Source organism: Vanacampus margaritifer, chromosome 3, assembly GCF_051991255.1.
Source record: "Vanacampus margaritifer isolate UIUO_Vmar chromosome 3, RoL_Vmar_1.0, whole genome shotgun sequence".
NCBI lineage: Eukaryota > Metazoa > Chordata > Actinopteri > Syngnathiformes > Syngnathidae > Vanacampus > Vanacampus margaritifer.
Window position 1 is genome coordinate 10,060,481 of NC_135434.1, and position 21,553 is coordinate 10,082,033.

The following is a 21,553-nucleotide window of genomic DNA, read 5'->3' on the forward strand; positions in this document are numbered from 1 at the left end:
GGGATATGAGTTATGAAGCTAAATCCAGCCGTTATTATCCATCTCAGGGGGCGGCCATTTTGTCACTTGCTATCGACTGAAGATGACATCACAGTTGCTCAGGGCTCAGGCAACGACCAATCACAGCTCACCTGTTTTCTGAAGCTGAGCTGTGATTGGTTGTTACGTGAGACCTGAGCAACTGTCATGTCATTGTCACTCGACAGCAAGTGGCAAAATGGCCGCCGTCTGATATTGATAACTGCTGGATTTTGCTGCTTAACTCATATTCCACTAACGCAATATTACCCAGAATACCGTATTTACTTATGGGGCTACATAGAATTTAACTCTTTTAAAGCCACACAAACAACTCAGATTTCGAGCATTTTAACTTATCTTTCAAGGCAAACTGTGCTATGACTACATAAACATGAAAGATTGCGTTCCATTCTTTCATTAGAAAAAAAGTATGTTTCTACCTTATTCTCTTTGTTAGTAATCACCCTTTGAAAATAGGTCATCTGAGTGACATTGAGCGAAAATTAAAAAGATAAGGAGAAAACAAGCTTTTTGTGAAAAGATACATTTTCAGTGACTTTGACACTAATATTTTTTGTTTAGTGACGCTCTGTGAATTAGATTTAATGCGACAAAAGCTTTGATCATTCACGTCATCCTTGAAATTCATCACATTTGTCAGGTTTCATTGTAATTTATACTACAGGGAGCCCATTGAAAAGAGATACAATGGTGCCATCTGCTGGCCATAGTTAGTGGGTGTTTGTGATTTCACAAGCCCATTCACTTGGCAGCGCGCACAACAAGTTCCACTGTCCTTTTAGAAAAAAAAAAACGTAGTAAATGTCAATAAATGTTTTTGGCGGCATTTAGATTTTAGTATACGACATTAAACATTTTTTTGCGGAAAAAGAGATCATATTGTCAAGAATTTTGGGGGGGTTGACCTCCCTCTTAATATGTGACATCCAAACCCTACCCCCACCCGTTTGTTAGCATTAAGCTAAATTGACTTTTCCGAACAACGCTATGCGGTTGTTTTAAATACACGATGTCTAATTCTTGCAAGCTCGTCCAATCATTGGCTCGAATGTTGAAAACTTTGTAAATCAGGCACCACTGTTCTTCACACTCACCTGTCTGCACGAGATAAAGGTCAGGAAATAGAAACCGTAATTAATCAGTTGGTAAGTGAGAACCAAATATGCCTGACAGTCCGTTTTGGGGGTAAATTGTTTGTTGAAATCCAAAGTGTACCTTTCAAACTGTACAATGACAATGATTTCCTTTTAATAGTTCAATGTCTTTTTCCTCAGATGATGACTCATTTACAGTCACACACACAAATGACAAAAAGGACGGAACACGTGTTTAAGAATTGTTTTATTGACAAAACATCTAGTTACATTTTGAACACACGCTCAGCTATGAAAACGTGGCACACAATCGCATTTATCATACCTTTCTTGAGCGAAGGAGAAACGGTTGCATTCAAAGACTTTCTTGTTTTTCTTACAAATCCCCTTTTAGCTGTCAGCAAGACACTACTTAAATGTGAGAGTGTGTGTGTGTTTGGGACTGCGGTTTACAATAATCAAGCCAGTGAATCCAGTTGGCCTTGTACAATTTCAAGCTGTAAGAAAGACAAGGTTGAGTAAAGGGGGCGCTGACGTGCGTCTCTCACACAAACACACAAACGCAGATAGTACACACTGACCTTGTTGTAGAACTCAAGCAGCTCCTGGTGGTTAAACTCGACAAAGACATTTTCCTGAACCTTCGGAGAGAGAGCAGGACAGAGAGGACACTCAACAAAAAGATAGTATAAGTATAATCTCTGCGGTCTTCTGGCGCTTTCCGTAAAAAACCCTTCATTTATTATTACTGCGCTGGTCAACATGTGCTTGCCTAAAAACTCGTCAACTATCAGCGTGATTAAAAATACACTGACAGCAGAGCCAAAGTCATCACGTTTTCACATTGTTTAAAAAAAATATCAGAGCCACTTCATTTAAAGTAGCGCTTTTTAACATTTTTAACCTGAAAGTGAATATAAAAAGTCTACACACCCCTGCTCAAACGCAAGGTTTTGTGATCATCATTTTAAAACATTTTCCCAGTATTTTCCAGCATAATTAACCTATAACCTTTGCAACTAAAACGAAAAAAAATGAACTATTTTAGAGCGGTGAAGTAAAAATAATAGTGCTGTCAAAGTTAAAGCGCTAATTGACTAATTAATCACAAAAATATACTGCATTAATCATGAATTAACGCAGATTAATCGCACTATTAATTTTGACCATAGATTAGCCTTTAGCGTGACAGCGGATGGCTACGTTTAAGGTAGCACAGGTTGTGTTTGAGCAATAAACATAATTTCATGCATTAAAGTAAAAAGCATTTAATGAATGTTTGCGTATCACATTTAGAATATTTTTCCATTTTTTTCCCCATTTTAAATCATGCAAGTGGTTACTGATTAGAAAAAAAGGAGGATGAGCGAGTGCAGTGGATCAAAACATTTTGAAGACGTCCTCATAACATTAAATGTCAAAAGAATTAACGCACGCTCTTCAAATTTGGCGGGGAAACAAATGTAGATAAAAAAGGCTTTTTTATTAAGCGATTAATCGTGATTAATCAAAATTCTAAGATGTGATTAATCTAATTAAAAAAATCATTTGACAGCTCTAAAAAATAACCAACTGAGATAACGTACGTGCTCAAGCTTATGACTGCGGATATGGCTGTGTTCAAAAATGATTTATTCTTAATCTTACATCACAAAACCTGGCATTTGAACAAGGGTGTGTAGACTTTTTATAGCCACAGTCTATGCTGTTTAGGTGAGATCAGATCCATTTTGACATTTGACTGCAATGATAATAAATAAACTAAATTTCTGTTAAGTTTTTTTCCCTCACAATGAACTTTGCTGACTTTTTCCAAAAGTGATTCAAAAGACACAAAAACAGGAATATATTTTAAAATGTGATTTTTTTTATGTTTGTTCAGGTGTACGTTTTGGATGTTCAGGGTCAAACAGTGAAAGAGTATCGAAATCATCATGGCTGTAAAAAAAATTCATGTCTTAGATCAGTCGATCGAAGCCCAGGGATTCGTCAGAGGTCAACGCACACACCTGACTCAAATGATTCATGATGATACGCACCGCTTGCCCATCATTGGCTGCAGGTGATCATGCTACATTGCTCAGTAGTTGACTTGTGACTGTTGTGATGGTACGTCGTTTGATTTTTTTTTTTATTACTGCAATCTGTTCATAATTAATGTGCCGAGCAAAAAAAATAAGTCGTCGGACAAATATGTGCAATATGAATTCACATGTTTAACAGAATGGATGGTGTTCCACATGGTTCAATTCTGAGACCTCTGCTGCTTTCATTGTATCTCCTTCCCCTGGGTGCCATCTTAAGAAAAAGTCAAGTGTCTGTAGTTCATAATGTCATAGATATTATGAGTAAGCATACTATGTGAGGTTTGTTTGTTTTTATCCCAAAAAGCATATCCCTTGCCCTGTGCAAGACCTGCTTTCATGCAGACAGTCACACACAAACAGAATTTTCCTTAATGGAGGTAACTAAGGGCAACCATCAGTGAGGTGTGATCATCACACCATCAGAAGTGAAGGCTGAACAAAAAGTCTACCATCTGGAACGTCATAAATGCGACCCGCTCTTTCTCGATCTTGTCATAGGGGCTTTGAAAAAAATGTGTTTGGCGTAGTACAGATTGTAAGGGGGCTGTCTTGAAGCCAAAGTGCACCCTGTGTCATCATAAGTACTGAGGATAAAAGCAACAAAATGGTGGCCAGAAACCAAGACTGGAAAAAAAAAAAAAAAAAAAAAAGGAAAAATTGCTTAGAGTCACAGAAAGCTGACACGAGTTGTCAGTACTTGTAGTTTGCAAGCTTGGAGACCAAACATGACTTGCAGGCTTGAAAGTAACTGACTGGTTAGGTGGGTGGTTGTGGGCGCGGGGAGACGGCATGTCAGAGCGAATAAATGGCGAAGATATTAATTAGAGGCAATGTCAAAAGTTCATAAAGAATTGTGCATTGGGGAGAAAATGCTATCTGTTTATCAAAGCCCCCCCACCCCCACCAACCCCCACCATCCCATTCCCCAACCCACTCTAGGCTGCGCAGCACAGGGAGAATGTAGGACATGGTTGAATTAAGCGATTGCGGAGGGAGCGCCGCAAGGACAGCCTGTGTAACGCTACTTATTCATTTGTTGTGCCGTTGTGTGTGACTCAACTGGGGGGAAAAATGAGAACGGTGAGGCTGGGTGAGCGCCGCTATTGATTTTTGAGGTGATGAAGAGAGAGCCACCTATTTGGCTCGATGGTGAGAAAAAGGTGACGCGTGGGTCATAACCAAATGTGGTTTGCATGTATTGACACAAATAAGATCTGAAAAACATCTGACACTCGTACATGGGAGGAGTTTGAGGATGACAGTCTGGCTAGACGACCCAGGCACTGCCGGGTGTGCGTACAGACGGGCTTTTCTTTAGCATACACACGAGTGTGTGTGTTTGGCCCATCCCGTTGTTCCTTAAGGGTTGGGATTTTGCCAAGGAGGAGCGTAACAAGGCGCTGACAGATCTAGGCTAACACTAATGGGGATAGGACGCATGATGCTCATCATCGCAGCCCTCGACTACAACTTACACACACGCACACACATCACATGGCACTACATTGACTTGCATTTGTTAGAGACTTACTATACGATTATACAGTACAACTTTTTAAGCCAAACTTGCTGGCGGTCATATAATTGGCAATTTTTTTTAAGTATTTAAGTATGTAATGAGGGCAAAGCAGTGGACCAGAGCTAAGCATGTATGGGTTTGAATCCTTCCTGTGCTTGTGTGGAATTTCTACAGGCACTTCCATATTCCAAAAACATTAACTCTGATGATTAAAGACAGTAAATTAGGGCTGTTGTGAGAAATTATCCAATTGTGACTACTTGACAATTTTTTTTTTAGCAGTAAAAAGTTTGTGTAGAAGGAATTTGGTAACTGTATTATTTTTTGTATACAATTAATACCTTTAAAAACGATTTATTTTACACTTGCTGTCGACTGAAGATGACATCACCTGTGCTAAAGTAGTAGGTAACGACCAATCATGGCTCACCTGTTTTCTGGGTTTGGTCAGCAAACTGAGCCATGATTGGTCGTTACCTACCTCCTCAGCACAGGTGATGTCATCTTCAGTCGACAGCAAGCGGAAAAAAATAGTTTTTAAAGGTATTAATTCTACATGATAAATAATGAAGTTATCAAATTCATTCTGGAAAAAATATTAACTTTTTATTGCTGAAAATGGCTCAATGAGTCAAGTATCCCTTTAAAGGGGAAGTCAACCCAAACATTTTATTTATAATATGTTCTATGCGTCATCACTTGTCTAAACACGGCAATGTGTTTAATATTGCGTTTGTGGATTATGAGTTAAGCAGCAAAATACACCTGTTTTTATCCATCTCAGGGGACCGCCATTTTGATACTGGCTGTCGCCTGAAAATGACATCTCAATTGCTCAGGGCTCAGGTAGCGACAATGGCTCAGCTTGTGAACGTCGCATGACGAAAATCAGAAAACAGGGTGAGCCGAGATTGGTCGTTCCCTGAGCAACTGTGATGTCATTTTCAGTCGACAGTAAGTGGCAAAATGGCCGCCTCTCGAGATGGATAAAAACTGGTGGATTTTGCTGCTTAACTCAAATTCCACAAACAAAATATTTATTACTCCCACAACTGGTTCTTAACCTTTATTAATATTTCAAGCTTAATAAATACTCTACAATGTGTGGCAAATCTCTGCAATCTGTCCTTCTAAATGTGGCATTAATCGACGTTAATGTCAAAACTAATCACCAATTTGTAGTGAAATGAAATGCATCAAGTTAATGCTGAAGTTAAAGTTGCGTGGGGACCAACTTGATCCCTGAAAACTGGAAGGATGGAAAGAAAGAAGACGGGATGATCATCATTAATTCACTTGGATCCGGTGTGCTGAACGCGCCGTTAAGTCAGGGAATATCATTTGTATGTAGGTTGCATGCGGAGGGAATCCCAACACATTAGAGAGCATAAACTAACAGAAGGAAAAACAAACTTTCAAAAAGAAAGAAGACATTTGGACAATTTCATCATTCCGGAACAACATATTCTGTTGTGGATCACAGCACAAACAAAATCAATGTTTTATAGCAATGTTTCCGGCGCTATTTCCTGGACGAGGCAGCACTGAGCATCAACTCAGTTGGGAACAGGGACTGTTGTGTCACTACATTAAATGTAAAAACAGGCACAATGGACACGCTGCATATTCATTCAGCTGAGCAGTAGCAGCTGTCAGAAAAAAAAAGTAACTTTTGGAAGTTTGGATGGTGTTGACTTTTGTCTGGAACAGACATCTTAACACTGAAAGAGATGAAAGATCAGGAAGGTGAGCAGACCTTGATCCTCTCTCCTGTCAACACATTCACACCCTGAGACACCCCTTTCCCTTTCCTGACAGCTTTGAACCAGAATCCATTTGTGTCTCTGACTGTACTGTACGCTGTGTGACCATTACACACTCTCTGGACACATTAGCTGAGCCCACTTGCATATTTCATTCAATTGGAAGTCAACATTAAACATTTATTGACAATAATATGTGACCTCACTAGACTAAACATGACATTCTGATTATTAGTACATTTGTGGAATGAGTTATAAAGCAAAATATAGACGTTTTTATCCATCTCAGGAGGCGACCATTTTGCCACAACCAATCACAGCTCACTTGTTTCCTGAAGCTGAGCTGTGATTGGTTGTTACCTGAGCAACTGTGATGTCATAATCACTCGACAGCAAGTGGCAAAATGGTCGCCTCCTGAGATGGAAAAAAAAACGTTTCAGCTTCAGGATACAAGTGAGCTGTGATTGGTTGTTGCCTGAGCAACTGTGATGTCATCTTCAGTCGACAGCAAGTGGCAAAATGTCCGCCTTCTGTGATTGATAAAAACTGCTGGATTTTGCTGCTTAACTCTTATTCCACTAACACAATATAAACCAGAATACCGTATTTAGACAAGTGGGTCTGCATAGAAAATATTATGGTCAAGAATTTTTTGGGGGGTTGACTTCGCCTTTAACTGCCAAAAACGTTAAATAACGTTTAGTAAAATCCTAGGGAGGAGTGCCAAAGACGTTAAAAGACGTTTGTTTTAAAACAGAGGTGAAACTAACCATTTTCTATTGTTGATTACTGAAAAACGGAATAAGGTAGAAACAAACTTTTTTTTTCTGATGAAAAATGAGAGTCCAATCTTTCATTTGGTAGTATGTGTGTTTCCATAGTCCAAACACATAATTTTCTGTGGACCTTGAAAGATCAGTCAAAAGATCAGTCGAAATGCTTAAATCGGCTGGCACCCACGGCATCCCTTTTCTGAAAACGTCTGGCAGTCAAAGAGTTTTAAGATCTATTTTAGGTTCTAGATGTGTCCATCATAGTCCAAAAACAGCAATCCACTTCATTCCGGTTTGGGTTTGGTATTGTGGAGAAAAAAATGTTGACATAAAGGCTCTGCTTCTTTAATGATATCAGCCCACAATATGAAACAGCAGCAGGCTGCAGGCAACAGCTATAGTTTGTGATTATGTTGCTGTATGTTTAGTCTTCCCATGACCTCCTGAGCCTAAGCCAGCCCGTAGGGGTTGTTGCTGAAAGGACCCTGCCACAAAAAAAAACGGCGTCCTCATCTTCAGCGTTGTGTTGGAGCCATCACAAAGTGACAGACACTGAACCTCAAAACGTCAGCCATTCTCTCAAAGCCTGTCGACAATAACAAATGAGGGCTGTCAAAGCCAAACACTAGAAAGTGTCAATCAACCTCCGTGTGTAAAAACCAGAGCCATCCAGAAGGGATGCAAACTTGCATGAACAGAATTTGAATTGTGAAAACCCGTATGAAGTGAATATTTTTGCCAAACTTCACATTACTATATTGTTAGTTGATGAGAGGATTTACAAAGGCCAGCATATCTGACAAATATCCTCGTTAGAGTAAACACAAGCCATCTCTGAAGATTCTTCATCCCTCTTAGATATTTTGTTTTCTTTTTGACAGCCCCTTTGAAGCCTGTCTTAATTCAAACACAACAGGAAGCAAACTATAGTTGAAAAGCTTACAAGAGTGGAGTGTAAGCCGCTGAACATCAGGTGAGACTGAGAATTTTGGCAACAACGGAAAGAAAAAACAAGAAGGACAAAATATTACTTAAAGGTTTGCTTGGATTTGCTGCATGAGAGACGGGACAAGCTGGGTCAAGGCAGACACTTCCTCGGCCTGACATGAATACATTCCTGACAACAAACGACACATGCATAACTGTGACACACTTTACATAAAAGGCTGCCTGGTACTATAACCTCCTATGTTTAAACAAAAGAACACAGGCAGCGGTGTAGCATCTTATGCAAATTAGAAAGGAAAGAAGAAATTAATGTGTAGACCAGAGGCGTAGGAATCCTTTTAAAAGTAGGGAGGAACAAATTGTTCCGGGGTGAGCAAACTTTTAAGACAAAATTCACATTTTCTTGCGTTTAACTGCTCCTCGCCGTAGTCTGTCCAAAGAGTTAAATAACCACAACTGGCAAACCTTTGTTGGGTTAAAACACAATGACAGTAAAGCAAAAGAAGCTTGATAATTCAATGCCCAATGGCATTGAGGATCTCAAATGTGAATACTTTCTGATTTCCTCAATCTTCCATGAAAATTTATGTTTGTGCTTTAACCCATTAAAGTAGCACTAAGGAACTTTTCAACCTTAATAAAATATTTTCATATCTCTTTTGATGAAACATTGTCTTTAAACGAGTTTAATGGTACCTTTATGGCTTGACGGGGTCTGTATCATTTTTACTGGCACAAAGCAATCACTTCCTCCTTTCCCCATTCGCTACAAAGACGGAAGTCAATTTGAATGTGTGAGAGCTCAAAAACGACGCAATGCGCTTGTCCTCATGGGAAATGTGGTCTTCCTTCAGGCATAACATTACTGCTTTTGTCCATATGGTGCCGCCATAAACAACGTTAACTAAAAATTCCTTAGTGTTGCTTTAAGGCCGGGAGCGCATTACCACGTTTCTACCACTAGAGCCGGGAGCGCTCTAGAGCTTTTCTAACTTTAAATCCGGGAGAGCGGATACGTCATTTTGTTTTGACCAATTCTTGGTCTCTTAGCCGATGAAATGCATCAGAATATACACGAAAAGGTGACGTGGGCCTCGTAGCATGCCTTGGAATTTTATTGGAGCATTCATGGCTGACGCAGATTCGCGGGAGATATGAAATAATTGACGACGGCGCGGGGGACTTCGAATCAGTGTTGACAGTGACATATAGTTAAGAAATATGCTTGTTAACCTTGAGAATGTTGAAAATTTCGACGGCTTTGTAATGGAATCAATGACAAATAATTACCCAGGTAATTATACATATAATGGTATACATATATGTATATATATATATATATATATATATATATATATATATATATATATATATATATTGAAGGTTTATTGTGACACATGTGCAAGCTTTTTGGTATTATGTCTCTATCTGCTTTAGGAGCTGAGATGTCAATTATTTAGTAGGCATTGACTTACTAACTTCAGGTTTTTGGGGGTGATTCTAAAGCCACCCATTGGTTTCAGAGGCATGTTTTGCCAGGCGCTTTAGGCCTTAATGGGTTAAACAAAACAAAAAAAAGTCACAGATGACCATGAACAAACGTATTGTATGCCCAAGGCGAAACAACCTATTTAGCATCAATGGTGGAAAAAGATCAGCATAAAATTGTGCACCATCAGTGAAAACCCAACAACTGCTTAGACTTTATTTTTTATTAAGAAGATTCATGCAGGACTGGAGCCTCCCATTTGCATTCTGTGGAAAGTTGTGAAAGCCCATTGATAAGATGGCAAAACGTGAGTAAATTAACCGTAACCTGACCTTTATTTGGATTTGCAACCAACTACCAGTATTTAATGCTTGCATTTTGGTTGTAAGATTCAAGAATTCATCTCAGAGAAAAATCCTTGAAATCAGAGGGAAACGTATGAGCTCGTCCAAACAAAAGGCAAAGCAGCACTAAACAGACCATAAGCAACCAGCACTGCCAATGCACCATCATACCCACAATTAACCTCAACACACACCACTCCAATGACTGACTGCCCGTTACCTCCCTCCCGTCACACATTACAAGCCATTTCACAATAACTGCCCGCAGGCTGCACTAACATGATGTGAGGTCTTCCTTCACTTCAAGGTGGTTCTGCCTCGCTCTACCTTCTCTCGCCACAATCACAATGAACGCACCCCAGCTTTATTGTATTCCTTTATCACTCCGGCTTTGCCTCACCTCATGCATTAAGTGACGGGTTGTCTTAACAGGCCATCATTGAGCTGTCCATCTATAACCCAGCTGTGCACTGACACTTAGTTAGACATCAGCTTTGGCTGCAACCAACCCCCTTGCCTCGCTGTGTATTCCCGCATGAATACTGCGTACCAATTAGTGGAAAAACAGGGCATATGTCTACATGCAGGGGAAGGCAAGAGCACAGAACACAACAACAAACCCAAAACTGAGACAGCAGGTGGATAAGAGATGAGCACAGATCTCAACTTGCTGGATGAGGTATTGTGAAAGCAAAATATTCCATTTTTTAAAAAAGGAACTGATGTAACAAATCCTTTACATCTTTACTCAACTTTTTGTAAATAGATAATACTTTTTTTTCAACTGCCACATATGACTTTTGATTTGTATCATATTTTATACATCCGATCATAATGCTTTAAATTTGTACATTTGTAACTGTCAAAAATATAATAAGAAACAGACATATCAAGCCTATTAGTATTTCCAAAAATCTGAAAGAACATTTCCCACTATTAATCCCAGCCATTTTTACAGAAGCAATCCCCTTCACTCCGTTTTACTGCATTTGGACTGATTTTGCAAGGCCCACAGAATATTGTTCCATTGCTATAAAAACATGAAATCTACCAAAATAAACATTAAAGTATTTTCTTTCATCAGGAAAAAGGAGTATATTTCTATCTTAGCATTAGAATATAGCTAAGTTTCATCATTATTCACAAATCTATTTAGAATTGTGAGTAACTGAGGATTTTTTCAACATGGTCCATCTCCTTTGCTCTGCTGCCACCTGCTGGCTGTTTGTGTAGTAACTACCATTTCTTCAATCGTTCTTTGCAGTTGAGAGGCTGCATCAAAGCCTTGCCTATGCTCTAACATAAAAAAAAACTGATTAAAAACATATAAATACGTCTTTGGGACAATTAAACGTTTAAAATAGAACGTATTTATACGTTTTTGGGAGCAAATGAGTTAAGTGTAGGTGTCTCTCCTTTCTCAATTGTGGCGATCTTGTGAGCTCGCTCGAAAAGCCATCAGCTGGGTGATATTGCCCTCTAATGGATTATCCTTGCAATGCATGTGTCAGATCATACACGTCAGGGTTTTAATGGGGGGGAATACTCATGAAAAAGGGCTCAAAATGTCTTATATTTAATATGATACATTTGGTGTTATAGGTTTAACACATCGGCATACTTTTTACCAACAAAGCTGATTTATGATGCTCTGTAGTTAGCAACCAAGATCTAAACAAATCACATCCTCTTATTTGCCTATTGGTTTTGTCACCCAGGGATGAGGTCACCTGTGCGCCGTCTGCCTAATTGGAGCGTATCCATGGTCAGCGGTCATTTGCTTATGTGCACGCGTCCTTATCAAATCGCCTCCCATTTTCAAATCCACCACGTCCTGTGGAGGTTAGGAAAAAAAGGAGTCATGACTCGTCTTTCCCCCGAGGTTAACACGGCCGCATCCGTCTCCGGCATCTCACATGACTGACATCAAATGGATCGGTTAACACATTAACCACGAGTACAATGCATTGGGACATGCATCTTAGGTGTTAGCTAGAGGATTTGAGTGTACCTGAAATTTAATTGTCAATGTGACTGAGACATTTTTTTTTAATCCCCCTAGGGAAATTAAGCAAGTTTGGTGTGGAAGGTCGTGTGGGGTCCCCAAGTCATTTTTTAACATTTTTGGAAAAAAACAAAAAACACAACAAATTCAACAAACAGCAGTCTGTACCCGTCTACAAAACCATCAACTTTCTGGACCTGGATTTGCCACCTCTGACACAACACATTTTTTGGTAAGCAAAGCGATTGAGAGCGAGTCGATCATTTATTGAGCTTATTATATTTGTGCATACCATATAAAGATTTTCTACATTTAAGACTGTAAAGTCACTTAGGAGAAGTAATGTTACATGTCAGCGATCTTGTCTGCAACCATTCGTCAGCTCATTAACTTTCCCAATTAATGAAATAAAAGAATAAAGTTTTTTTTTTTTAAATCATATTCCTCAACAAAGAGCGCAGTTGTTTCAGTCCTCACTCTCCATCTTACACACAGAGCTGACTATCACTAGGTAGGCAAGGGCGGGATTTTCACACGCCATGTTCCCCTGAATCCATTCAGTACAGTACACAGCATGACAACAGGACACACACACAAAGCCCGGAATTGTCTGCACTCCGTGGGCCACTCAGAACAAGAATGGCAGAAAGACACAAAGCCAAGGATGCAGATTCATGCACAGGCTGCCTCTAGGCATGCCTGAACAACATTCAGAGATTTTTTTTTTCTTTTCCTGATGGAGAGCAGTGGCCACATAGCTGACTCTTTGTCCTCTTGGGGCCCACAACTACAACAAACACAAAGTCGCTATTTAGTCAACTAAAAACTGAACAAACGATTGACTTCTCAGATGTTTTGAATGTATTTTGAGAAGTTATTCATTAACAGCCACTCTAATCATGCCTGGTAAAAAGCCACCCAAATGTTCTATTATGAAAAGAATGTCATTATTACAGTTGGAATAATGTCATCAAATTTATGCAGTCGGGTCTCCTAAATTTGTCTTATGACGGTTGATAATGTGCGTATGCATACAGAATTCCAAACAGTGAATAAATCACCATTAGTTCATTAAATCTGGTATAATACAATGCGTTATGTGATGCTGTATTATGCAGAAATCCTGCACTAGTGGGTTTGTGAAGATGAATCTATTTCTGAGTAGTGGAGGTCAAACATTGATAAAGGAGGTTAAGGATTATAATCGATGTCTAAATTGATCATATTTGCCCCCAAAATAAAGGAAATACAAATGACCTATTCCAGGTTCAAACTGACTTTTTAAAAACATTCTCAACAGCCAAAAATGTTAACATATGAAAACGTACAGTATAAGTACCTCTCTTTGTTCCTTTTCTCCAGGACTGGTGTCACAAAAGCTATATTTTAAATCCAAACTTCAAAATACCACCCACACACACACACACACACACACACACACACACACACACACTCACAGACAGTTCTTCTCGACTAGGAACTGTCAGATGCTCATGGCATATGGTAATTTGGCAGAATCTTTTTGGAGAAGTCCTGGTTGATGATCTGGCCCACAATGAAGATGAAAACACGTAATTGGGTTTGGAATACAGACGCTCCCCTACTTACGAACATTCGAGTTACGAACAACGGTACATACGAACATTTCTGCGCGTACAGTATGTCGAAAAATGTTCGGAAAGAAATGCTGTAAGTTAGATTTTGTATTGCGCGTAGTGCTTCTTTCCGCCGCTAATACCGACGATTGGCGCTGTGAGAGCTCATTGGAGGCTGAGCAACGTGGCGAGGAGGAGGAGGAAGAAACGCCGGTCCCCATGAAGCAGGAAATAACTTTTGAAGCCGATTCCAGCGACGACGAAGAATCTCTCATGATATAAAATCCTCCTCTTCCTCCTCCTCCATCATCTCCTTAAGCATCGAGTACATCTTCCAAAAGTAAGTTAAACTTCATTTTATTTATCTTAATACGTACATGTACATACTGTGTGTGTGTGTCTCGCTCTCTCTCTCTAACATACGTAGTACAGTACTGTATGTATTCTCTCCATTTTATTAAGTTTTTTTCAGTACAAACCAATGCAGGTTACTTGTACAAGCCTTAAACATACTTATATAAACCTTCAATATACTTATATAGGCTTTAAACATAAATTATAATACAAAATATAGCACTGAAGCAACTTACGAACAAATTCACCTTACGAACGATCGTCCGGAACGTAACTCGTTCGTAAGGTGGGGAGCGTCTGTATAGCTTTTGTGACGCCAGTCCCGGAACTTTCCTGACGCTCATACGCCCCCAGCTCAACTCAATGAGGTTAAAGCCACAAGGGTTTGTTTCTGTTGAAGCCAGCAAAACCTTTTGAACTTTCTTGACAAATTCTTGATGACGACTTGCTCCCCCCTCCGTTCACCCTTCAATCACCCACATGGGAAACTTCCCTCCTTCCCGAGGGATATATGACAGCTCCTCAATTTCTCTCTTCCTTCCTGTGGTCAAAGTTGAATAGAAACAGAGTCCCAGTCTCATCAGACATCCAGCCGGCATGTCCGCAATGCGTCATTTGATAAATGCTGTGGGTAAACGTTTGCAAGTGGCTTTACAGGCAACAAGCTTCCACTGGTAACTTGTAAAAGCTCTCTGGGTCTTCTTATTGCCTGCAGAAACTCTGGAAATATGAACATTATCACTGAAGGAGTTTAATGTCATGCTTGGCACTTTCTTAATCTTTCATTGGACCCTGTGAGACAGTGAAATACGGTGTAGTATATATTCAGCACTTTCAGATGCAGAACCTTACGATTTTGTGCCTGACACGGCCCATATACGGCGCTTGAGGGAAAATCTGAATGTTTAAGTCATGATAACGATGCTTCATTTATAATCACTCATCCATCCATTTTTGACAGCGGTTGTCCTTATTTGAGTGGTAGGTGAGCTAGAGCCTATCCCAGCTGAATTTGAAAAAAAAAGTAGGGTACAAACTGGACTGGTTGACAGCCAATCATATATAAGGAATAAAATCAGATGGAATTTAAAAAAAAAACAGAAAATCTCGGCTAGTGTCCCTAAGCAATAAACATTCCCTAGACTTAACAAGCAACCCCCATCAACCTAAGTTTGACAATATTATTATATAATATATGATATTTCTTGCAAATTGCTTTGTTCAAGGACTGCTGTACTGATGCACAAGCTTGAAAAAGTGTAACAAAAGACTCCCCTAAGTCTGTAAATCCAAGCAGAACCTTTAAGAAGGTGTCAGACAAGACTCAGGCATGTTTTCATCATCTTAAGAGGAATCATGAGGTTTCAGCTCTGGCAGTAAATTTAATGTGAGCTGCAAATTGCGAGAAAAACTTTGAGATACCTTCCCTGCCTCCCTCTCTACTATCAGCCGACATAACTCCCACTCGTATTACACGCCCTTAAACCCCAGTAACACTTGTTTCACTCAAAAACGTACCATTTTAAACTCGGAGAAGTGCACTTTAGTCCATCGCTCAAGTGGATTGACAACTATGCATGAATCTTGATTTTAAATTAAATGACTCTTCAGCACCAGCTTCAATATGGATGTAATCTGCCCTACGTCCTCAAGTGCCTGCTGTTTGTGTACAAACCCTGTCCCCCGAGGAAGGATCCTTCTTCACACATACGGTACATTGGGTTGGAGTGCAAATCAAGTGATGGGGGACACGGAGAAGCCAAACTATAAGCAATTTAATTTCAAGAGTGAAGCACCACCACCGCTTCATATTGAGGCCAGGCTGACCTAGACGCACACAAATCAATAAAACGATCATGTCTTGCCGTATAAATCGTTGGACGGTGTTGACAGTCTTGCGTCATCCATTTCTCACTTCAAGGCTAAACATGAGTGAAAGGTGCTGTAGGGAATGCATGCAAGCAAGTGGAGGCTATTCACACGCTACGGAGACGTATTAGGAGTTGTCATGAGGAAATTCACAAATGCGTGATCTCAGTCTTCCACTTTTACGATTAATAGCTCTTACATTATTTTTGTTCTTAATGGGCAAAACTACACTACCACAGCAATAGCAATTTGGATAGATAAACCTAGAAAAAATATGCTTATTCACTGCCAGCCCAATAAAAATTGATTTTTGATGTTAACTCATTCACTGCCATTGACGGCTATAGACGTCAAAAATTCATTCGAACTATTTCTATTAGTTTAACATTTTTTCCCACTTTTGTTAACAAGAGTATGAAAGCCTAGAATTTTTTTGTACATTTATAATAGATATAAAATTTGTTATTAATCGTGAGTTAACTAGTGAAGTCATGCGAATATTTACAATTACAAATTGTAATCGCCTGCTTTTTAATAATCTTTTCTTTAAAAAAAAAAAGAGAGAAAAAATTAAGAGAAAAAAAAGATATATATATATTTTTTTTAAAGATTAAAAATTAGGGGCAGCAGGCGATTACAATTTGTAATTGTAAATATTCGCATGACTTCACTAGTTAACTCACGATTAATAACAAATTTTATATCTGTTCTAAAAAAATTCTAGGCTTTCATACTCTTGTTAAAAAAAGGAAAAAAATTAAACTAATAGAAATTGTTAAAATAAAATTTTGACGTCTAGAGCTGTCAATGGCAGTGAATGAGTTAATAGCCGTCAATGGCAGTGAATGTGCTAGATTGGTTGGGTTTGCTTTGGAATTAACACCTAAAAGCTAGCGGCAACTTATTGGTATCAACAACTACAAGTGAGGTGGAAAAGCATATCAAGTCATCAAGATCCACTAGTTCTTGTTGTCTTTCTTTTTGTTTAGCACGTTTGTTGGACAAGTGAACCCTTGCCGGCAAATTTTTCCATAGAACTTAACTGAAGCCATTTGCTGATTTTTTTTTTTAAAACGCAATGTTACGCACTTATCCGCGTATTTGTGTGCTCTTTCTTTCACACCTTACTCCTTGTAATGTGCCATGCTAGCTAAAAAGTAGTCAGTGTTGATTATTAGCTGAGAGCCAGCTTGGCAATAAACAAGCGCAATGGAAGATAACATAATATATAGTTGGTGCCCAAAGGTTCTGCATTAGCAATGGACCTGGGTTACTATTGTGACTGGGTGAGGCCATCTGACCACATTCTTACTTTTTAATATATAATATTCAATAATTTGAGTTTTATTGATTCAAAATGGATCAATCATTATTGATCTTTTTAATGCACTGTATACACTTTTTTTCCAGAAAAGAATGGCGTGTACAAGAGAAAAAGCCCAGTAAATGTCAAATGTTAAATATTGTTAGATTTTAAATTGTATACAGCTCTTATATATTGTGTGGAAGGCGCAACTCATGTCCAATTGCGTCACGGCGCCTCAATCGAGCCAAGCTCCCCCGAAAAATCAGGAAAACTGAAATGTAAAAAATAAAAATAAAAAATAAATTAAAATAATAATAATAATTCATACCACCTCCGGTCCTCCACAATTAAGTGCTACATAAGTCAGTCTTAACATGTACAGTATTTAGAAACAAATCTCAGAATTTACTTTACAGGGGTTTTATTAGTAAATCAGATGGCTTAGTGGTGTATTTGTGACGCTTGCCTTAAAGTCACATGCCCGCTACAGCCAAAAATCTTTCCAATGTGCCTATTTACTAGCACAAGCAACATTCAGAATATGAAAACGAGAAGACCTCAAAATGTGCAAAGGCCTCTCCCCATACTCGTCATCACCATGTTTGTTTATCAGCGCTTCATCCCTCAAAGGAACTACCCGGCCTTGTTAAAGAGGGAGAGGAAAACTTTAAAAGTGGAAATAAGGCATACATTTCAGGCGGGTCCCAGAACGACGCATGATACCGAGCTATTTCCATAATGGTAGCTTAACAGGCGCTAGCCAGCGGAGTGAGGGGCTCGCCGCCCTCATTAAGACACTCGCTCAGGAACAGATTAGCGTGTCATTAACATACAGGGAGAAGAGGGGAAAATAACCGCTCTCCATTTCACAGTCTAAAAAGCTGGCACAGACAAGAGTTACAGATAAGTGGCGGGGGAGTGATGGACTCATTTTCAGGGAAGATTAAAAAAAAAACAATGTTAAGTGTAAAATTGGCAAGTAATTCATTCTGATTGTGTCCGATCATAAATATGCTGGACATATTCCTTCTCTCTCTGGCCTCATTTTGTGTGCTCGCTCCCCGTTCTCATTGGCTCCTTCGGCTACACCAGGGTTTTGTTGCAATATTAAGTCAAGACTGGCCTGTGATAGTTCTCTTTGTAACACCTGCACCAGCAAAATGAGACGACCCAACTCCCGGTTTGCCAGGGCAAAGCGGGCCCAGCAGGGTAGAAGTAGAGAAAGACTTACGCTGGGATATGCTGCTCATCCAATCCACATGTCGCAAAGCAATCAAAGGTTGAGGGGAATTGAGAAACCGGTAGCATGAAGCATGAGTGAAAACTCAGTTCATATTTCAGTATTTAGGATATTTACGTCCAATAATTTGTGGTCATGAGGCCTAAAAAAAAAAATCTACTTGGTAAATATGGAAAGTTCTAAGCTTATCATATGAGTGTCTTAATTGAAATACAAACATTGTAACTTCCATGTCCTTTTATTGAGGATATGGCAGGAAGGTCACATGACGTCACCGACCCCCATCTATAATGCAACGTAAGCAAATGCTGAGGAGCGCCCGTGTTGCTTACTACAAGTTACTTTGATTCATTCATTTTGTCCATTCATGCCAGTTTTTCACAAACCACTTCACAATGGTGCACCTGTGTGCAAGATTGGGCGAACAAAAATGTGACATGAAACTTTTGCCCCACATTGTGTGCCGTTCCATGGAATGTCGAACGGGAACAACAAAGTGTCCAGAATTACGGCAAATGTTTATAAACCAACCGATTCCAATAACCCAGAGGTGGGCGATCTCGGGTCCTCGAGGGCCGAAGTCCTGCAGGTTTTGGAGGTTTCTCACTTCCAACATGAGCAGATTCCAATCAACAGGATCGTTATCAGTACAGACGCTCCCCTACTTACGAACATTCGAGTTACGAACAACGGTACATACGAACATGTCTGCGCGCATGTCAAAAAATGTTCGGAAAGAGATGCTGTAAGTTAGATTTTGTATTGCGCACCTTTTTCCGAGTACTGTAGTGCTTCTTTCCGCCGCTAATACCGCCGCTTGGCGCTGTGAGAGCTCACCCAGCATTGGAGGCTCAGCAACGTGTCGAGGAGGAGGAAGAAGAAGAAACGCCTGTCGCTCATAAAAAAAGCGGAATTCCACGAATTAGCGGAAAAATCACATCCCTGTGAGATAGTCAAAATTCCATTCCCTCATTGATAAACCTAATCTCTTCCCTCTGTTCAATTCCTGCTATTATATCCTATAGTTACAAAACATATCCCATTAAATCATTCTTTATGCCACCAGCTAACGGTAATAAGCAGATATCACACTATGCCATCTCGATGAGGGATGGTTACATAAAGGTTGGCTGTGTTATTAACTCAGCGGTGCGTCTCTCAGTCTCTACACTAAGCAATGACAAATACTCAAACTTCACAGCAGAAAAGAATATCTGTGTGAAGTGAAGCTTAATGATGCCACATGAACTCGGCAGTCTTTTAAAACTCCAGTTTGCTCACTTCGGAGTACTCGAGGCTTTGATCTGCGGGAAAAGGCCGGGTCAAACTTGACAGTGGGTGATGGATACAAATCATCACTAATGGGCTCAAGCTCATTGAGGGACTGTTTGCCCTCATTTTAGCCCCCTGCTAACTAGAATTCACCTCGTCAAACACCACAATTACAAGTGAACACGCGACAGAGACTAGAGGAACACTTGCTCGGTAGCAGTGTTGTACTCAAGTAAAGCTACAGATGGGCTTCAATAACAAATGACCCATACAGGAAGGTCCGTCGCTCGCAGGGAGAACAGAACACTGAACACTGAGTCGCAGAATAATGAGCTCCAACTGTGCTGTGAGGTTTCGTTACATGTGAAAGCATCACCTCCGCTTAGCCTGCAGTCAGCCCTGGAAAGAGGAATCCCTTATTTTTTTTTAGTGTTCATGTGTAATTGGTTTGTGTGTTCACTTTGTTTCAGCCCACTAAAACCTTGGAAAATGTTGTATGTGTATTTAAAAAAACCAAAGATGCAGATACTGAAGAAGACCCGAGACAAGAGTTTTTCCTAGCATTTTTAAGTCTACCAGATGCCACAACGTATATTTAGAATGTAATTTGATCCATCCAAACAGTCGCATTACAAAGGGAAGCCGGCTTTATGCAAGAGCAATAGACATGCTGCATGCTAAAAAGCAATATTTTCCTGAAATAACATCCAGCGGTGCTGCACAACATCATAGACAAAATTCATCCCAGTGCAGTAGCCTAGATTCTGTTTCCCTCTTTCAACATCTCACTGAGGGGGGAAAAAAACAGACATGATAGCTTTGATTGTACTTTATCCTTGACGCGTGGAAAAAGTAAACAAAGTGAGGGAGAAAGTAGAATAGGAGAAGCTTCAGGTGTCATCCATATTCCGCTGCTATCCTGTAGTCTTTCATGACCGAATCAAAAACAAACCCGGCGTGTTACGTCTTCACTGTTGGCCTCTAAACTGCCTCTCACCCAGAGCTTTCAGAGCTTTCAACCATCCATCAACCATTGTTTTGAGAACCTGCACACCCTGCTCAACACATAAGCATCGCATTGCCCATCTGTCATATCAAGTATCCACATTTAACCCTGGAGAACCCAAGAACCCTTTTCTTCTTTGGGAAATTATGAATTATACATTAAATGACTGCTATAAGTTCACTGAATACCAAAATATATGTTTTTTCAATTTTAACCCTTGTTTTTTGAACTAGCTCAGAGTTGCTAATTTATCAATATATGTATATAAAACATAATCCTAGGCATTCTGCAACATGATATGAAATAGATTAACAAAAAAAAACACAATTTTACCATCTGATGGTTTGCTGAGAAGATGGTTTTGTTTGGATTGATTTCCAGCTCAACAAAAGAGCATGTTGCCAGCCATCTTGTCACCACCACTCTGGCTCATGTAAGTGCAATATTCATCCACTAGAGGGCCCCATGCAGGGGTCAGAAGTGGCACTCTGGACTTTTGAAGTTTAATTTGTAAAAAAAAAAAAAGAGAAAAAAAAGGTCTTTGTTAGTTGAGTAGCAGAATGTATAGGGGCCAAATTTGACCCCGTGGGTTCTCCAGTAAACACCCAATACACACGAGATACACTAAAACTGAGTTATGTTGTTCATACAGCGTGTATCTTCGACAAACAGACCAACAAAATGTAAATTTGGAACTTTTTCCCCTCCAACAAACCACCAAAAAGCCATACAAAAGGCTCAGGAAATTTGGAATGTGGTCTTCAGCTTCAAGCATATCTGACTGGATGACTAAGTAGCTGCTTTCTGGAAATGTCGGAACCAAGAAAATATATGCCAGCATATACA

At 39.6% G+C, this 21,553-nt stretch overlaps 1 protein-coding gene across 2 annotated transcripts in view; it reads right to left on the minus strand.

Annotated features, from left to right (window-relative positions):
• Positions 1–1,365: 1,365 nt before the first annotated feature.
• Positions 1,366–21,553, minus strand: part of commd10 (COMM domain containing 10) — a 48,568-nt gene continuing 28,380 nt past the window's right edge. For both annotated transcript variants that reach the window (XM_077561827.1, XM_077561826.1), the window contains exons 6-7: positions 1,718–1,777; positions 1,366–1,633 (exon numbers count right to left, since the gene is read on the minus strand). In XM_077561827.1, coding sequence (XP_077417953.1) covers positions 1,595–1,633; positions 1,718–1,777 — 99 coding nt within the window. In that variant the 3' untranslated portion in view covers positions 1,366–1,594. The remainder of the gene's footprint in view (positions 1,634–1,717; positions 1,778–21,553) is intronic.